This window comes from Ochlerotatus camptorhynchus, unplaced genomic scaffold (assembly GCF_037179485.1).
Source record: "Ochlerotatus camptorhynchus isolate MF236.1 unplaced genomic scaffold, CSIRO-AGI_Acam_v1.1 ptg000361l, whole genome shotgun sequence".
Lineage (NCBI taxonomy): Eukaryota > Metazoa > Arthropoda > Insecta > Diptera > Culicidae > Ochlerotatus > Ochlerotatus camptorhynchus.
This window is the reverse complement of record NW_027040849.1, coordinates 4314942-4333975: the sequence shown is the minus strand read 5'-3', so window position 1 is coordinate 4333975 and position 19034 is coordinate 4314942. Positions and strand designations below refer to the sequence as shown.

General features: G+C 38.7%; 2 protein-coding genes across 5 annotated transcripts in view; one reads left to right on the top strand and one right to left on the bottom strand.

Moving 5' to 3' along the window:
* Nucleotides 1-13088: 13088 nt before the first annotated feature.
* On the top strand, nucleotides 13089-13719 carry LOC135709652 (uncharacterized). Its single transcript, XM_065232038.1, has 2 exons — nucleotides 13089-13187; nucleotides 13256-13719. Exons 1-2 carry the CDS (start codon nucleotides 13184-13186, stop codon nucleotides 13684-13686), a joined length of 435 nt encoding a protein of 144 aa, XP_065088110.1. The 5' UTR covers nucleotides 13089-13183; the 3' UTR covers nucleotides 13687-13719.
* A 294-nt stretch (nucleotides 13720-14013) lies between these two features.
* Tmep (Transmembrane endosomal protein) overlaps nucleotides 14014-19034 on the bottom strand; it is a 121677-nt gene continuing 116656 nt past the window's right edge. For all 4 annotated transcript variants that reach the window (XM_065231853.1, XM_065231856.1, XM_065231852.1 and 1 more), the window contains exon 9: nucleotides 14014-15547. In XM_065231853.1, coding sequence (XP_065087925.1) covers nucleotides 15264-15547 — 284 coding nt within the window. In that variant the 3' untranslated portion in view covers nucleotides 14014-15263. The remainder of the gene's footprint in view (nucleotides 15548-19034) is intronic.

Genomic DNA, 19034 nt, shown 5'->3' with positions numbered 1-19034 from the left:
GAATCAGTTAAGACCAAATCAATAGTTGAGGGATTTCTTGCTGAAGAAAAGCATGTTGGGCTATTTGGATATTAAATAGTGTTATAAGCTGCAGAACAATCATCAAACAGAATATTACCAACCGGTGGAAACTAACGATTTTAAATTGGCTCACTACTTGACTAGCCTATTGGTCCCAAGCAAATTGATTAACGTACCCCATTCTTGTCGAAATTCTAGTACTACACTATGTTTGTTTTGATTCGCTATGAAAGTTTGACAGATAAAATTAGGGGTTCGTGGATTTTCCTATGTTTCGAGGGGTGCATCGATTAGCTTGGGACCGAAGATAGTACCAGAGCTGAGCAAAAAAGTTGAGCACGTTTCTTCGAAACCTTCTAGTCTTAGAGTTACCTCTACCATTGGAATTGCTTTGAGCATTATTCCATAAGCGATGTTTTGCATTAAAATCACCAATAATTTAGAATTTAGACCTATGACGGGTAAGTTTCTGAAGGTCACCCTTGAGAAAATTCTTTCATAGAGGTAACTCTAAGACCACTGGGTCCCGAAGAAAATCATTATTATTTTTGGCTCACTCAGTACCAGAACAACGGTCCCAAGCAGTCCCAAGCTATTTCACTCACCCCTGCATGTTCTGTATGAATTCACACACCCCTGATGTTATCTGTCAAACTTTCATAGCGAATCAAAACAAACATAGTGTAGTAATAGAATTTCAACTAGAATAGGGTACGTTAATCGTTTGCTTGGGACCAATAGGCTACTAAAGTGGTGAGCCAATTTAAAATCGTTAGTTTCGTATTGATTGTTGGTATTACTCCATCACTATTGAGAAATGATGAAGTATTCGATTTTTTTACAGTTGCCACTCTTGCATTTATCGCAAGGATCCGACTCTAATTGAAAGGTCCCGCTATTTATACCCTTCGGAGTGTTGAAACACCCTCCAAAGGCGCGCCCCTTTGTCAGTCAAAATTGGATTCCTTAGCAACAAAATTAAGGAATGACACCGATAATGACCATGCATCAGAATCCTAGTCTTAACCACTTCAAACTAGGGAACAACGAATAGAAGATTAGGAATCACATAGATGAAGACAACTAACTCATTTTTTTCCCTTGTGTCAAGATCATCCTCGGTAGACAAAGCCGAGTCTTGTCACTATCAAACAAGGCATAAAAAGTAACAAGGACTAAGATGTGTTCCTTGGATTACTAAAAAATCCTGTTCCCCTAGTTTGAAGTAGTCAGGACTAGAAATCGGTGGTAGATCTTACCTCCCGTAACGTACCACGAAAAGGTGATCTACCCACGTTACGGGGCAACGTTAGATTTAAGCATATCAGAAATCATGTTAATTAATGAATTCTGTAAATTATTAAATTTTAGGGGCAGTCATGCTTCCTAAGCCAAAATTGTCAAAATTTCCGTTAGAATTACGTTGGTTAGTATTTTGATTTTTACCCGCTGCAATAGCAGCATAGATAGCTTTATTAACTCGCTGAACATTGTTAGCAGCGAAATCATTAGAAATCCCGTTGCACGAACCGCCAGGACGGGATTACATTTTTATTTTTATTACTTGGAGTGGCACAACTCCAAGTAATTTTGCCAGTTCATCTTTGATCTGATCCAGGGATTCACCACTGGGCAGTCCTTTCATGACAACCTTGTACAAACGTTCAGTTTTGGTGTCGTAAGTAAAAAATTGATACTGCTTCTCAGTAAGATACTTGAGAAGACATTTAAATCCGTCCAAGGTTTCAGCCAATACACGGCATTCACCCCGACGTCCAATTTGTAGTGAAAACTTGAATTTCACGAAGTTCAAAAGTTCCATGCGAAGAGCATGGAAATCGGAAGTGGTTATCACAATAGGGAGAATCTTTTCCTTCTTGGCATTAAGCCGGGAAAGATTACTAGATTTTTCCTGGACGATGGATCATTCTCATCATACGTGAGCAAATCAAATTTATTGCTCAAATTAATTTCATCAGAAGCGCGATCAAGATATTGTCCTTTTCTTTTGCGCTTAGGTGCCATGTGCAACTTGCGTTGCGGCAAAGTGACAGCTAAATCTATTGTCTAACTGTCAAATTTACGTCAACGCAACGCAAACGGATCTAATGTGAGTGGCCCTTAAGAATCTGAAGGATCGAACCTGATTTAAGCTAGTGATTTCATTGGTTCATGCATTAATTTAAATGTATATCTGGGAAAATTCGGAAATTTTTATTTGCTGGTCAAAATGTCTTCAAGTGCTCTTCACAAAAGATCGTAAAGGGGTGCGATTCTCTCCATCGACGTTCTCTGTTAATAGCCACAGCTTTACAACAAAAATTTAGTTGGATAAAGGAGGTTCTCATCTAGCATCCAGAATGTCACGCGAATCAAGGAATGTGTTTGCATCTGAATTATTAACGAAAGAGAAAGTCGATGAAGAGAATCGACTATTTGGTCACTATTTCCATAGTTTTAGTCACTAAAGTCACTACTATTATATCGCATCCGCGCTACCAGCCCCGTATTCGTTACTTGTCTGGGGGTGAGATTTGAACTCGTGACCTTGGCGTGAGACGTATGAATGCTAGCCACTACGGCGGGGTCGTCCCCATTTTTTGTATACAATACCTGTAAATGTAACAAGATTAATTATTATACATTTCGCACAAAAGTAGACTGTTGCTCTAAAAATAATCCCTCAAAATTTATTTCGCTCATACTAGAAAAAATATCAATGTAAAATGTAGCATTTTCTTACATTGAAATTGTAAATGTTAATATTTGTTTCACTGAGTGAGTTTTTTTACACGGTTTTTTAATACGACGGGTATTATTTTCATAACGTAAATTTTTAATGAAACAACGAATTAACAATGATTTTTACTGTTGATTTTCGAGTACAGTAACATTTATGGTTAAATTGTTAACCTGAAGAAAAAAATAATTTATATTTTTAACGATACAATGCTCAAACAATGAAAATTTATGTTATGAGATCAAATTTGATCGCAAAAATCAATTTTTTTATTGTTAGAATGTTTGAGAACCCCCATCTTTTACTGTAAATATCTCAAATACCATGATTTTCATTGGTTAAGGGGGTATTATATATTTTTTTAAAATCGTTTTTTTACATTTTTTTGTACTTTATACTATCTAGTTTCATTCCCCAATGGATACGCGAAATCGGTATCGATTTTTTGCGTATTAAAGCAAGTGTACACGGCGAATGAGAACGACTCAAATTTGAGTTTAGTTCACTCATAATCGCCAAAAATGCAGGAACTCAGCGATGAGTTAATTTGCCTCATGTTTTCCCAGGTTTTTCCAGGGAAAAATTCCCGAATTTGAGAAAAGTAAAGTTTGGATTCACTCAGTCTATTGGTACTACTCCGAGACTGAATAAAATTTTCGTCAATTTCCTCATTTTCCGGCAGATTTTTTAGGTTTTCCACAGGAAACCATGGGACAAATTTTACTCATCGCTGAGTTCCTGCACTTTTGGCGATTATGAGTGAACTAAACTCAAATTTGAGTCGTTCTCATTCGCCGTGTACCGTGGTGGTTTTAAGTACCGTCAAATCTTTAAACGCGTCTCAGAACCACTTTTTTCGCTGGCCGATAAGTTTTCTCAGAAACTATACAACTTATCGACTTGAGCTTTTAAATTTTGGTTCTTCATACTTGTCTTCGGCTAATCTCCCATTTTCATGTCAAAATATTAATATTTAACATTTTATCCAAGTGCCCGAAAACCGTAAAAAATGGGTCAAAATCGAACACTTTTTTTCGTATGGCCGCAATTTTGTTAAATAACGTTGTGAGTGGGAGATAAGCCGAAGAATCTTATACAGATTGCTAATTGCATGCGTTTATGTGTTACAGATTAGCCGTTGCAGCCAGGAGTGCACAGCGGACACGGGTTATATCAAAAACTTTTTTTATTACAGCAAAAATATAATTGAAATCTTAAGTTTTCATTTAACCATAAAACATTATTGAAAAACAGTTTGAAAACGACCGAAAAATTGGTAACACCCCTTAACCATGATTTCATGGTAATCGACAAAAATGGCCAATGTATTGACACTAAACTTCATGGTGAGGACCTAAATACAGATCGGAAAAAAAAAATCAGTAAGGAACAGGGAGCTATAAAGTTGACCCACCCTAAGCCTAATATGTTGTTGAAACCAGAGTTCGTTGAGCGTTATGGAGACTGCTACTACTGCTTCCTATCTATTGTGTATTGGTGCGAGGCAAAATAAATAAAATTGTTCCAGATGGTCACACATTGATGGGATCCCCATTATTAGCATTATTACCAAATTCTTTGTTTTGTTGTGAGAGTGACTCGACCCATTTTTACGGGGTTTTGTGAGTACGTGGTACCTACTTAGCTTGGCAACAGGAAGGAACGAAACAATCCTTTTGACAATTTTACACAACATGTGGATTTTCATTATGTAATAACGCATGCTGAAATGGAAGAATCAAGTGCACTCTCTAGGTTCACCATTCCCATTTTCTGAATCATATTGGAGGATATTGTTTTTGGTGATTTCCACAAACAGTTTCTATCTGTTTCCTACCAGTTGCACACTGGTAGGAAACAGATATAAACTGTTTGTGGGAATAACAAAAACAATATCCCCCAATATGATTCAGAAAATGGGAATGGTGAACCTAGGAGTAAATTGCACTGTGCAACACAATTTTTGCTCAGCTGTGAATTTTACTTTTTCTGATTGGTTTCGACCTGGGACGGGACTTCTTCTACTCTTTATTTAACGTCGGTCGCAATCAGAGTGCCAATCACCGACGGACATCGAATGCCATCGATTGACAGCAATCGAATGTGCAGGAAGGCAGCTTCCACACCTGCGTAGGATATCGCACCCATTCAACACACATGGGCCGGGACCAACGGCTTTATTTTCCTTCCGAAGAAAGACGTGACCAGAGATTTTTATACCTCAGAAAAATCCCACCGACCTCGGTTGGGATTGAACCCAGACCCATTGGGGTGAGAAAGCAGTAACTCTTACCACTACACCACCGGCGCCGGTGGGACGGGACTTGACAATCGGGTAGCGATTTCGAGCCTATTTGCTCTGGGGGGGGACGTGCTGTCAAATCAGCCTACTGATCATCTTGTATGAAACTGGTTCCAAACGTAAACAAACGCTGTAGGTTTCTTATTCACCTCCAAACCTTTTCTTATGGCTTGTTTACGTTTGGAAAAAGTTATGCGAGCTAGGCGACGATTGTACGTATTTGACAGCCACCTGCCCCTTTGAATTTGCTGTCAAATCCGAGCCAGTTTCTGATTGGTCGATTTGGCAGTAGCAATCATCGAATAAAAAGGACAGAGGGATCGCATCAATCTGGCTGGCCGTGTTGCGGAACCAATGTTGACGTCAATGGCGTTGTTAATTGTTTATATTTGCGATAGGAAAGGAAGTTGAAAAATTGAGTGCACTGCGTGTTTTAAGCGATACATATTAATATAATGAGAGAGAGAAGGATTAGTATTTTCCATTTAATTCCACTACTTTATTTGCTTATCCTTGACAGATACGCGTATTTCGTCTACAATGTGCAGACTTCTTCAGTGTCTTGTACTAATACTCGACGATACATATTGTTGTTTGTTTATGGTTGTTTATACATTCAAAAAATTGCCCACGTCATCATCATGTGTCTCACACTTAATTTTGCGCTTATTGTGAAACACATCCATTTCATGTGTGAATCTTATGCTATGAACCATGCCTGAACACTATGGATTTGAATTGTAACACACTTGGATTCTATGGGCCTCATATGGTGATATCAATAGCTTGCACATCATAGTTCAATATTCTACAATATTCTACTTTACCGAACCTAAAAATGAATCGACAAATATATAAAGAAATTTCAGAGGCCAGAGCTTTCACATATCTTTTTAATGGGCCTGATTTGGGATTCGTTCATGGACTGTTGGGGTGTGCTGCTGTCGGAGTCTTCGTTCGATCTCACTGTGCCACGGTTGTTCTAATATATGAGGCGGCTTGATAGGATAAAGTCACAACTCTTGTTTTCGATGTTTACCTTTCTGAGCAAGCAATTCACATTGCATTGAAATGCGAAACACTTTAAATCCATCTGTTTTGAACAGTAGTGTGATTCAATGTGCAATACACTTGAAAAGATAGTTAAAGATTTTCAACATTTCAAAGTTTGAAACACCAGAAATTAACGTGTATAACACATTGAACCAAGGTGAAATACACTTAAATTAAATGTGATTGTGCATTTAAAAAATCAAGTGTTTAAACCCTTCGAACAAACGTGTTGAATTTTTTGAGTGTAGGTACCATCAAATTTCCAATCAAAGCACAAAACTGACATCTGCCGTCGTGTTCGCGAAAATGTGTATCCTACACTCAAAAAATTGCCCACGTCATCATCATGTGTCTCACACTTAATTTTGCGCTTATTGTGAAACACATCCATTTCATGTGTGAATCTTATGCTATGAACCATGCCCGAACACTATGGATTTGAATTGTAACACACTTGGATTCTATGGGCCTCATATGGTGATGTCAATAGCTTGTACATCATAGTTCAACATTCTACAATATTCTACTTTATCGACTTCTACTTTACCGACTCTAAAAATGAATCGACAAATATATAAACAAATTTCAGAGGCCAGAGCTTTCACATATCTTTTTAATGGGCCTGATTTGGGATTCGATCATGGACTGTTGGGGTGTGCTGCTGTCGGAGTCTTCGTTCGATCTCACTGTGCCACGGTTGTTCTAATATATGAGGCGGCTTGATAGGATAAAGTCACAACTCTTGTTTTCGATGTTTACCTTTCTGAGCAAGCAATTCACATTGCATTGAAATGCGAAACACTTTAAATCCATCTGTTTTGAACAGTAGTGTGATTCAATGTGCAATACACTTGAAAAGATAGTTAAAGATTTTCAACATTTCAAAGTTTGAAACACCAGAAATTAACGTGTATAACACATTGAACCAAGGTGAAATACACTTAAATTAAATGTGATTGTGCATTTAAAAAATCAAGTGTTTAAACCCTTCGAACAAACGTGTTGAATTTTTTGAGTGTAGTCACGAACACGCATATGTGTATGTACAAATTGTATGAGTTGGTACGTGTCTAATCTATTCCGGGCAAATTTTGTTTATCTAGATAACACATTTTTATGATTTTGACAGATGAGATCGCTGCACATTTGAATCCGCCGATATAGATTCTCGATCAACTGTTAAGTTAAAGTTTCATGTCGGTTTTGTCGGTGCACTTAGGCCGACATTACATACATTTCCCCTATCTCTTTCAGCTGTTTTTTTTCTTAAATTTAAGGTCATCTGTACGCTCAATTTTGAGATACACTGTACGTGTGACTTACTCTCTGAATGAGATTCGTTTTCAGTATTGTGTGTGGCATGATAATTTCTCAAAATGGGATTATATTGTCGCGCTTATGTTAAATTCTCATTTGATGACGGTCGAAGCGGGCCGCTCATAAGCGCGCTGCAACCAACAATCAATACGAAACTAACGATTTTAAATTGGCTCACTGCTTGACTAGCCTATTGGTCCCAAGCAAACGATTAACGTACCCAATTCTAGTCGTAATTCTAGTACTACACTATGTTTGTTTTGATTCGCTATGAAAGTTTGACAGATAAAATGAGGGGTTAGTGGATTTTCCTATGTTTTGAGGGGTGAATCGATTAGCTTGGGACCGAAGATAGTACCAGAGCTGAGCCAAAAAGTTGAGCTCGTTTCTTCGGGACCTTCTGGTCTTAGAGTTACCTCTATGCTGCAACCCCGCTCATAAGAATTCTACACAGGTGTGTAGCTTAGATAGTATTTTATGGCAGCGGCTTGAGGAGCGAATCCTGGATAAAGAGCCACCGTATGTTAATTCAATGGGCGCAGTCGTACGGCCATAAAAAGAGAACAGATGGTATAATGTATAATCCCATTTTGAGAAATTATCATGCCACACACAATAACAATTTTGTTATGGTTTTGACAGATGGGATCGCTGCACATTTGAATCCGCCGATATAGATTCTCGATCAACTGTTAAGTTAAAGTTTCATGTCGGTTTTGTCGGTGCACTTAGGCCGACATTACATACATTTCCCTATCTCTTTCAGCTGTTTTTTTTTCTAAAATTTAAGGTCATCTGTACGCTTAATTTTGAGATACACTGTACGTGTGACTCACTCTATGGATAAGATTCGTTTTCAGTAAATATAGAATGCTTAAGCAAGCCTTTTGAATCAAATGTTACTAGCGCTGCATGATGAGTGAATTCTGAATTAAGAGGCCAATCATGCGAAAGGTATTGTCCACGCGAATAACTTCACTGAATACAGAAACCTGCTTTATGGCCGTACTGTCAAGTTAAAACATGGAATTTGATGCAAATTGTACACTCAACTTGACTATCCAATATTCAATTTCTAGCCAAGATGGCAAGGTACAAGATACATTGCAAACGAATATTACTCAGAGAATGAGTCTCTTTTACTGATTCGTATGGAGAATTTTTTACGGAGGTTATTGTCGCGCTTATGTTAAATTCTCATTTGGTTACGGTCGAAGCGCGCCGCTCATAAGCGCAATGCAACCCCGCCCATAAGGATTATACACAGGTGTGTAACTTTGATAGTATTTTATGGCAGCGGCTTGAGGAGCGAATCCTGGATAAAGAGCCGCCGTGTGTTAAATCAATGGGCGCAGTCGTACGGACATAAACCAGGCCGGTGACAAGGTCTATACTAACAGCTATGTTTGACAGTAGGCAACATGTCCGGGGCCCAAATCGTTTGTTTTGCTATACTGGGCCCGCTGTCACCGTATACAATGTTGCCTACGAGCCTGCCACCGGGCTGCCATAAACAGAAAACAGATGGTAAAATCCCTTTTTGAGAAATTATCCTGCCACACACAATACTCATGCGTTGATTAATCTACGCTTTAAGATAAAAAATTTCCATACGAATTAGTAAAAGTGACTCACACCTGAGTAAAAGTTATTCTCTCTTTGAGTTATTGTGTGTGGCATGATAATTTCTCAAAATGGGATTATACCATCTGTTCTCTTTGTATGGCCGTACGACCATAGAGGTAACTCTAAGACTAGAAGGTCCCGTAGAAACGTGCTCAACTTTTTGGCACAGCTCTGGTACTCTCTTCGGTCCCAAGCTAATCGATTCACCCCTCGAAACATAGGAAAAACCAATAACCCCTCATTTTATCTGTCAAACTTTCATAGCGAATCAAAACAAACATTGCGTAGTACTAGAATTTCGACTAGAATAGGGTACGTTAATCGTTTGCTTGGGACCAATAGGCTACTAAAGTGGTGAGCCAATTTAAAATCGTTAGTTTCGTATTGATTGTTGGTACGACTGCGCCCATTGATTTAACATACGGCGGCTCTTTATCCAGGATTCGCTCCTCAAGCCGCTGCCATAAAATACTATCTAAGCTACACACCTGTGTAGAATTCTTATGAGCGGGGTTGCAGCGCGCTTATGAGCGGCGCGCTTTGACCGTCATCAAATGAGAATTTAACATAAGCGCTACAATAGTTTCGTTTTCAGTGTGCAACGCAACGAACACCCCCGAGGGGGAAGACAATGAGAAATTAAGAGCAATCCAGAGTAACTCTTAGGAACTCTTTTGCTCTCTGATGAACGATTTTATTGTCGCGCTTATGTTAAATTCTCATTTTGTGACGGTCGAAGCGCGCCGCTCATAAGCCCGATGCAACCCCGCCCATAAAAATTATACAGAGGTGTGTAACTTTGATAGTATTTTATGGCAGCGGCTTGAGGAGCGAATCCTGGATAAAGAGCCGTCGTGTGTTAAATCAATGGGCGCAGTCGTACGGCCATAAACAGAAAACAGATGGTATAATCGCTTTTTTTAAAAATTATCCTGGCACACACAATACCTCGATTGTTTTGACAGCGCAGCCCAAGTAATCAATGTTTTTGGTGTAAGGAACGTTAGTTTTTTTTTCCGTTTTTTTAGGCGGTGATCTATGCCGTAAAATACTCAGCATCTGGATGCCCAGTACTACTTAGTAGCAAGATCCTGGTCAGTTTCATTATCATTGCAAAGAGAAAAGTGCCCTTCAGAAAGCTATCATCAGAGTGATTTAAGAAAATAGCCAAAACTTCAGTGAACTGGTAGAAAACGAGATCATTTCCTTATTGCATCCATTTATTTTCTTCATTCATTGTTTTCGTTTCGTTATCGAACTGACATTTGCATGGTTATACATTCCAAAACTATATGCCCTACTAATTCTGTTTTCGTCACAAATTAGATCAGATCCCAGAGCAAACCAGAGTAGCACTGAACAACTCTAAGTAAAAGAGGTACTCAAATGAAAGCCGTCTTCCCCCTCGAACACGCCTGTTTATCACTCGGCAGCCAAACGATGACTGCAGCCTAACTTTCTACGTTTCGCTTACTAAAGCATTTGGATTATCATTCCCCCTCCTTTTTCTGTATTTAGCTGATCAAGGTGAAAAAATGCTACGATGTCCACGCTGCAACGAACAAGTTCGAGCTCGACCCGTCCAACGTGCAACGCTGAATTATTATGCGGTTTCGGTTTGTGTTGTTAGGGACCAACTTTTTAATGGCTGTGTTAGGGGTGAGCACCTTGCGGTCGAAGAAAATGTATGAGCAATTTGAATGTTTCCATATTTCTTAATTTTTAGCTATTTAAATATTTAACATTTATAATGTGTGACATACCACACAAATCCTATAAAACTGCCGAATCGATCGACATACAAATCATCAAAATCCATCGGCCAAGTTATTAGCATTTAAAGTCTGACCAATTTTCGGTGCATTTCCCTGGATTGACACGCTTTCCGAAAGACGTAAGTCCTACGTCAAAATGGAATGTAAATTGATAAAATGAAAAGATTCCACCCGTATGGCCTAGTGACTGCAGCGTCAAGTTCTCGGAAATGCTTTATTTAATTTTCCATGAACCACCGCAATCACTGATAACGCTCTTCTAGCTTATCCCTTTGTTTTACACGTACGCAGAAAAAATTTGCACTACACGTATAATCAAGGTCATACGTACATACATACATAAGTATCACACTCGCAAAAATGTCTTGTGTAATTTTTTTGCCGCAAATTCGAAAATTATAAAAAAAAATCTATGTCTTCGGTAAGGAAATTAAAAAAAAAATAGCATGCGACTCTTTTTTTCAAAATAGCCATTGCACCCTTATATAGCGACTAACTAGCTCAAATTTTATATGACGACAGCTTTGCAAAGTGGTCCAATTTCTGGAAAAAAAAAATAAAAAGTGCATGAAGTTGTAGTTTAATCAATTTGGTGTCTTCAGAGAAGCTTTTAGATGAAAGCAAGACCAACAATGGAAGAGGTCTCAACTCCAAGTTGTAAACAAACCTTGTAACGCCATATTGTCGCGGATTGTTGGTCAATTGTTGGTCTTGAAAGATGCGCCGATGAATGGATCGTCCAGAAAGTATAGTAATTGTGATGCCACTTGAAAATTCTAAAAACATTGAAAACACTGACGATTTTTGATACTGAAATGTTCTAGAAAATTGTTGTACTCATCATTTGCATAAACTTTGCTAACGACGCAAATTTGCTAGCATGTAATTTTCATTGCCTCAGACAGCCGTTTCTGAATACAGAGCGGAGGAACATGGGGGAGCAATCCTAGGTCGTTTCACATTAAGGAGCTTTGTAGTCACATCGTTTGCTTATCGAGAGTTTTGCGAAACTTGTCATCGTCGTCGCCATCACCGTCGGTTTGACAACTCGATAATAGATGGTATGCTGTGATGTGAGGGACTCCGTGGCCTTAGAGCGACCGCTTTTGCTTACTAAGCAGAACATCGTGAGTTTAATCTCAAGTCCCTCCACATTAAAAATTCGTTAATCGCTTTATATTATTTTTTCTTTGATTTGTTTTCCGTCAATCTTGTTTTCAGTACTGAGTACCAATGCTACCGACGCCAGGGAGGCAGCTCCTACACCTGGACCCTACCTATCGACCCATCAACTCATGAACCGGGGACCAACGGCTTTACTATCCCGTGATCAGAGATTTTATGCCTCAGAAAATTCCGGCGGCGCCGAGAAGGATTGTACCCAGGCCTTTTGGGGTGAGAGGCAATCACACTTACCACCGGCGCCGCTTGTTTACATTAATTGATTTCATGCCAATAACTTTATGATATGATCCATATCATCATATGATCACGGATAGAAATCTCCTTATACCTTTTGGCAAATTTCTTTTGCTGATTATTCATAAAATGAATAAGTCAACTAATAAGCAGACGCCTTGCAAAAAGTTAATGAACATCATGTTTCAAATGAAATGTATAAGCGGTCACACATACCTTTTTTTGCATTCTTATAGGCACCGACCATGAACCCATTCCCAGGAAATTAACATTGCACGCTTATAAATTGGGACCTCCCTTAGCTCAGTCGGCAATGGCGCAGCTACAAAGCAATACCACGCTGGAGGTGGCTGGGTTCGATTGTCGGTCCGGTCTAGGAATTTTCTTTTTGTGGAAAATGTCTCGACTTCCCTGGGCTAGAGATGGTAAATATTGCGGCCGTCATGTGACAATGGTCCTCACACTATCACGAGACGAAACTACCTATCATGAGCTTCCTTGTCGTTTCCAATGATCATACGGTTTTGACATTTCTATCTGATTTAGATGAATTTAGCAAGCAAGCAACAATTTGAAATCGGTAGAGTGAATATATGTTTAAGGGGGTGTTTACACTTATACTGATTCACTCATCGATGACTAATGGACTCCCACATGCTTTTATCCGGTGACGAACAAATGATACAGTTGTTGGAAACTTGAACAAATAAGACCAGGTAGATAGATAAGAAATATATCTTCCAACACCACACATGTGCTGCTACAGATACTAATAGCCATCAGTCGATGAGATAAAAGCCATCATTCTATATATTGGGAACGGTTTCCGTTGCATTTACACTGCATATTTTTCGAAACCATCCCCGGACGACGTGTCAGTACCGGGAATTCCTTCGCTGCGTGCGCACTAGCTATACGGATTTTGTAAAAATGGGTAAGGCATAACTTTGTGGATAGTGTTTGTTGTAGGCTTTTTATCAATTAGAATGTGGCTTCTTCCAGGAACCAAATGGGTTTGGACAAACGCTTTCGGACCCTATCCACCCAATATGGTTTCAGGTGGTCAGGATAGTGACGGTTCGTTGATCTATATCGGCCGTGCAAACCACAGTGGCGATCTGATTCCGGCCAAGGTGATTCCGCAGAAGAATGCCGCCTATGTCGCGTACGGTGGAGAGGAAGTGTCAGTGTCCGACTTTGAAGTCCTCTGCCGGAAGAAACTGATTTGGGACACTGTCACCGGTGGAAACGTCCCACCGGATGCGCTCAACGGTGGCAATACAGCCGACGGTGAGCCACTGTACATTGGACGGGTTTGCCACGAGGGAGCGCAGACCATCGGTAAGGTACAGCAGTCGCACGAGTGTGTGTACATTCCGTACGCTGGCGAGGAAGTATCGCTACAGACCTATGATGTGCTGTGTGAACGGTAAAATAAGTATGGAACGGTAAAATAAGCTCTGTAGAAATGATGTTTTATTATTTGTGTTTTAATAAATGAAAACCGAAGGCGTTGGGTTCGATTCCCGGCCCGGTTGAGGATATCTTTCGGGATGGAAATTTTCTCGACGTCCCTGGGCATAGACCACCATTGTGTTTTGCCACACAATATACAACTTCATGCATTTGGTTGGCATAGAAAGATCTCAATTAATACCTGTGGAAGTGCATCTAGAACACTAAATTGAGAACCGGCAAAAGACTCGAAGAAGAAGAAGAGTAAATAGAATTGGCAGTGATATAAAATAGGTTCTGATTAATTTTTAAAATAATTTTCACTTATATTTTATACGCTACTGTTAGAAATTATTCCAAAGTTTGCTTCTCTGCGTATGGTTTGCCTCTTAATTTGTATTTTTTCTTGTTTAGCAAGACTTCATATATGTATAAGTGATTTGCTCTCTGCTGTAATACACATGGGTTCGACTTGGGTCATCTATTTATATATCTAGATAAATAATTAGTGGATTTAAAAGATCGTTGAAAAAAGTATCATCATTAACGGAAGCTTCCGCACCTATGTACTTTGGTTACAGTATCTTGTTGACGCAACAACTGCGATTTTCTTCTCTTTGTTTAAACAAAAGATTTCCGGTATTACAGTTACAAATTATAAGCGAAAGTAATTTTTCAAAACAGCTAATTCCTTTAGTTTATTTAGCCAACTATGTTGCTCGCAGTTGTTGGTTAACTTGGGTCGGCCACACTTAAGAACATAAAAGTATAGGTGAAATAGCAGACATGTCGCATAATTTGCTTTAATACAAGCACTATCAACTCAAACAGTTTTATTTGTGTACTTATTTTCAGTGTGTAGATGTTCATGTAATGCCGTCTTTTCTGTTTTGTATCTTTAAAATGGCAGGAATATTGTACTTTTTTGCAATATTTAGCATTCTTTATTGTTTTCAAATAATAAAAAAAAGCATGTTCCAGTATAAATTGCAGCCTTTAATCAAGAGTGTCCACTATTAATACAACAATGTGACGGCATTGTGTTGTATTTTCTGTTTCACTGATATATAGCATTTACGGGAGCCTTCACTCCGAGAGTTTAATTTTCATTACACAAAAATATTAATATTTATTTAAATGTTTTGCTATACGGCAACTCGAAACGTTGTTTGTGACCGCTCGGCTCGTGTTTATTAGTTACAGTAAAGTTTGCCTGCATTTGTATCTTAAGATCGTCATTATTACTTACTACCATCTAAACACATGCTGTCAAAGATAATTTCATATAAATAACTACTCTGCCTGTCCATTGTCAATTTTGCATCGTTATCTGTGTTTTTTAGATGTATGTAGTTTAATTTGTCCCCTACCCTAAACACCCACGTAGGCGTAAGTCCATCCGAATAAAAGCGTTTCTAATCTCAGTTGTTGAAAACTGCAACATTTACACAAAGAAAGGTACGTTTCAACATGTTTTGAAAGAGATGAACGAAACCTCTACCGACCCCGCAAAGGAATGAAAAAGGAAACGGAACACTCGCCTAAGAAACTTATCTTACTGGTACTCATCGTCGCTACTTAGCAGCATCGTTTTCTCGTTATAATTCTGACTAATGGTGGCCACCTTCTGGGAGGCTCCACCACCGGGCATAAACTTCCGCTGGCTACCGAGCGTCGGTGGGGCAATGTAGTTACTTTGACCGGTGCTGTAGCCGCTGCCTCTGCTTCCGCTTCCGTGATTGGTTCCACCCGACCCGCCGGTTCCACCCTGCGTTAGCTGATGACTCGGATCGTCCGGATCGTACGATGACACCCGAATGCCGCGGGAGTTCTTACCACCTGTGAATTTGAATGTCAAAAAGAATAGTTCCGCCGGATTAGGTTCCTTACAAGACTATAAATTGTGTCTGATGTTTGGTAAATTTATAGATATTTGTTAGGATACATTTTTACAACATTTATGTTTAAATATAAATGCAGCATGCAATGAAATTTACTTACCAAATCTACATCGAGTTGAACTGTGCCTGAAAACTAAATCCACGAGAAATTGACGATGGAAAATTTGTTAATCGTTCCCTAACTTAACCGTCTTTTTGAATATGCTTTCGCATTCCGCACTGTTGTGAAATGCAATTTTCACCTGGCAGTAAGTCTCGGCCTTGCAGCGCATTCTTGCTGCCCGCGCTATTTGTTTTTCATAAACCCTCCGCATATCATATTGATCCATGCTTTCTGCGGAACATTCGTCTATTGATAGATCTTGTCTAGATCATGTTTTGTAACATTGGCAAAAGTGAGAGTAACCAATGTTTGCCTGCCTGCCTGCTGCCTATGCCTGCTTCAAAAGGAGGATCCTTACCTTAGCAGCGAAGCGGTGATTGATTTGCCCTGAATTGCCATAATAGTTTTTTAAAAGCTATGGCAAAATCTACGATGCACATCTTCCAGATAACCATCCGAAAACCGGTTGAAACTTATGGTTCGATTATAGTAAAATCGCCGTTTGGGGCATCCATGAGACAGATTGCCTTCTTTGCTCGGTTTTCTCATCCAACACCACCCTGATCTCTCATAGGGGCGCAGAATAAAAACACTTTTCATTGTCGTTAGCACTCTCGTAAACAATCTATTATCAATAGAATTGTGCGTTTCTTTTTGCGAGCAGCTAAAAATTTGTTTTTTTTTTTTATTTCAAGCAAAAATTTAAAAAAAATACTTTAACTATATTTATGTTTGTATTACTTCTGTGTGAAGTTAACGAAGATGCCAAGTTTCAAATAACAGACTTAAAGTGGTAATTTTATACGATAGATGAGGAGATGAAAGTATAGAGTTGATAATTCCGTTCAGTATGAAAATTGTATATAGAAAGTAGAAAGCGAGCAAGGACAACTTTGAGAAAGGAACGAATCGGAATGATCGTCTGTATTTACCAAACTCCACCGTTGGAGAGGGATGGTGAGGGGTATCCCTCAACAAACTATGCTTTCTCTTTCTAAGAAAACGATGTGCAATGGTGTTGAAGAGTACAAAGAACCCGTCAAACTACAACCCTGTCAACAATCACGCTGCAATCGCCACACCAACTCAGATTGTTAGGGTAACAATATGATCGACTGTCTACTACCTACAAGCAACTAACCGAAACAATGTGATCACAACGCTCTCATCTTCTCCGCCACCACGGTCAAGATCGTCATCATCATCATCATCACAGCTTTAATTCACACGGGAGTGATAAGGAAGGCCGGATAGTTGATGATAAGAGCGGCGGGAATCGCTCTGAGAGCCAACGACGAATAACATCGCATCGAGGCACTGCATCCACCTAGTCACCGAGACACACGGGCAGAAGACCCACAGTCGTTTTTAATTCGTTCCTTGTATTATAATGTAGTAGAGGGATTCCATCCAGAATGAGCTGAAAAAACCTGAAATCGTGCTCGACCATCTTCGATTTGGATGATACTTTGCCCATATTTTCAGTATGATAGACCAAGTATTTTCCGCAGGAGAGGAGACCCTTTTGACTCAAGGGTAATTTTTGAAAAGGCCCTATGTGTTTTTGCTCACATACTTTTAAAAAAAATGTAGGTCGAATACAGTTGGTTGCAGAAAAAATTTTACTAAGAAGGAGTTGTAGGAAACTAATAAGGCTTTATAAAAAAAAAATATAAGCGGATTTTTTTTCATTTTTTTTACAAAAAATATTAAAAATAAACCTCAAAATTCAAATAACAAAAATAACGTATTTTTGATTATTTTTATATTTTTTGTATAAAAATTTGAATAGAAAGCCGAAGTTTTGAAAACAACTCTAGGAAGGACAAACTTTTAATAAAAAAGTTTTTCTACGAGCAACTTTTAAGGCATTTTTGAAAATTTCATTATTAACGGCAAAATGTTCAGTTTGATGTTAGTATATGATTATAAAAATCATTTCAAACGATAGTGCTCATATCGATAAACTTCCTAAATATAACCGTTTTCGAGATATTTCAAATTTACTATCATCAAAATCATTTTTGTAGAAAATAAGCCATTTCCATAAGTTAATCGTGATTCTCCATCAGCATTGATAAGTTTAGCAAGATACACATATATTTACCTTCAATTTGTCTTTTGACGATTGAACGATCAGACAACCCGTTTAGAATTTACAGGGGAAATGAAAACACTATTATTTTAAATATAGAAACCAACACAAGTTAAGTTGCACTTATTTTCATTATCAAGCGTAGTTTCATCCTATTTAAGTTGGTAATATTGATGTAACTATCCATCTTATTATTTTAGGTACATTATAATGTCTTCCATGGCATTCCAAAAGAGCTTCTCTGTTAGAGTAGCTTCAATACCAAAACAATATTATTTATACCTGAATATCCAAATTATACCTACGTTTGTATATAAGCATGACCATCCTTTTGAAAACAAACATCACTAAAAAAATCTTTTTGAGTGAACAAGTATAATTTGAATGTGGAATTCAATAAGGTCGAGGTTCGTCAAAGCTTCGTAAATTATCCGAAAATTTGATTGAAAAACATAAGTTCCTAGAGTGGAAATTTAATTTGGATACATCTCTATCAATCAGGATACGTGTCGCTTGAATTTAAATAGAATCGAACCATGTGCTGACAATCTGGAACTAGAAGTGCAACCGTCAGTCATGGACATCGCGGAGCCGCAGCCATCTACATCTCGACATGGCCTCGAAGAAATACCATCAACTACGTCAATAACAACAGCATCATCTCAGGATAGTGGAGAGCAACAATTTTCCAGGACGCATAATATTGAGCTATTCAACAAGGGCATAGCTGGTATCAACGTATCGCCAATATCGACAAAAAAAATCCAGAATGTTAACTATCCCCGGAGAAAGTATATGGACATTACCAATGGCATTAAGAAACGCATCTTCGGTTTTCAAGCGGAAGAAGATGACCTGGAGCAACTAAAATTGAAAGCTGCGGAACACAATGAGATGATCAGACAACTGAAGGAGAGATTTGCTGATCCAGGTTCATCGAGAGACGATCAAATAAGGATTCTGACGATTTTGCCGAAATCTTGGTCAACGCAAACGGTAATGGACGAGTTTGAAACAAATAAATACATTGTATTACAAGCTCGATGCTTGGCAAACGGGAAAGGAGTATTGGCCACCCCCAACAAAAGGTTAGGACACGGTTTGGATCCCGAAATTAAAAACGAGGCATTGCAGTTCTTCGAAAGCGACCAGATAAGCAGAGCCACGCCAGGAATAAACGATTACGTTTCAGTGAAGAAGGAAGGTAAGAAGATTCATTTTCAAAAG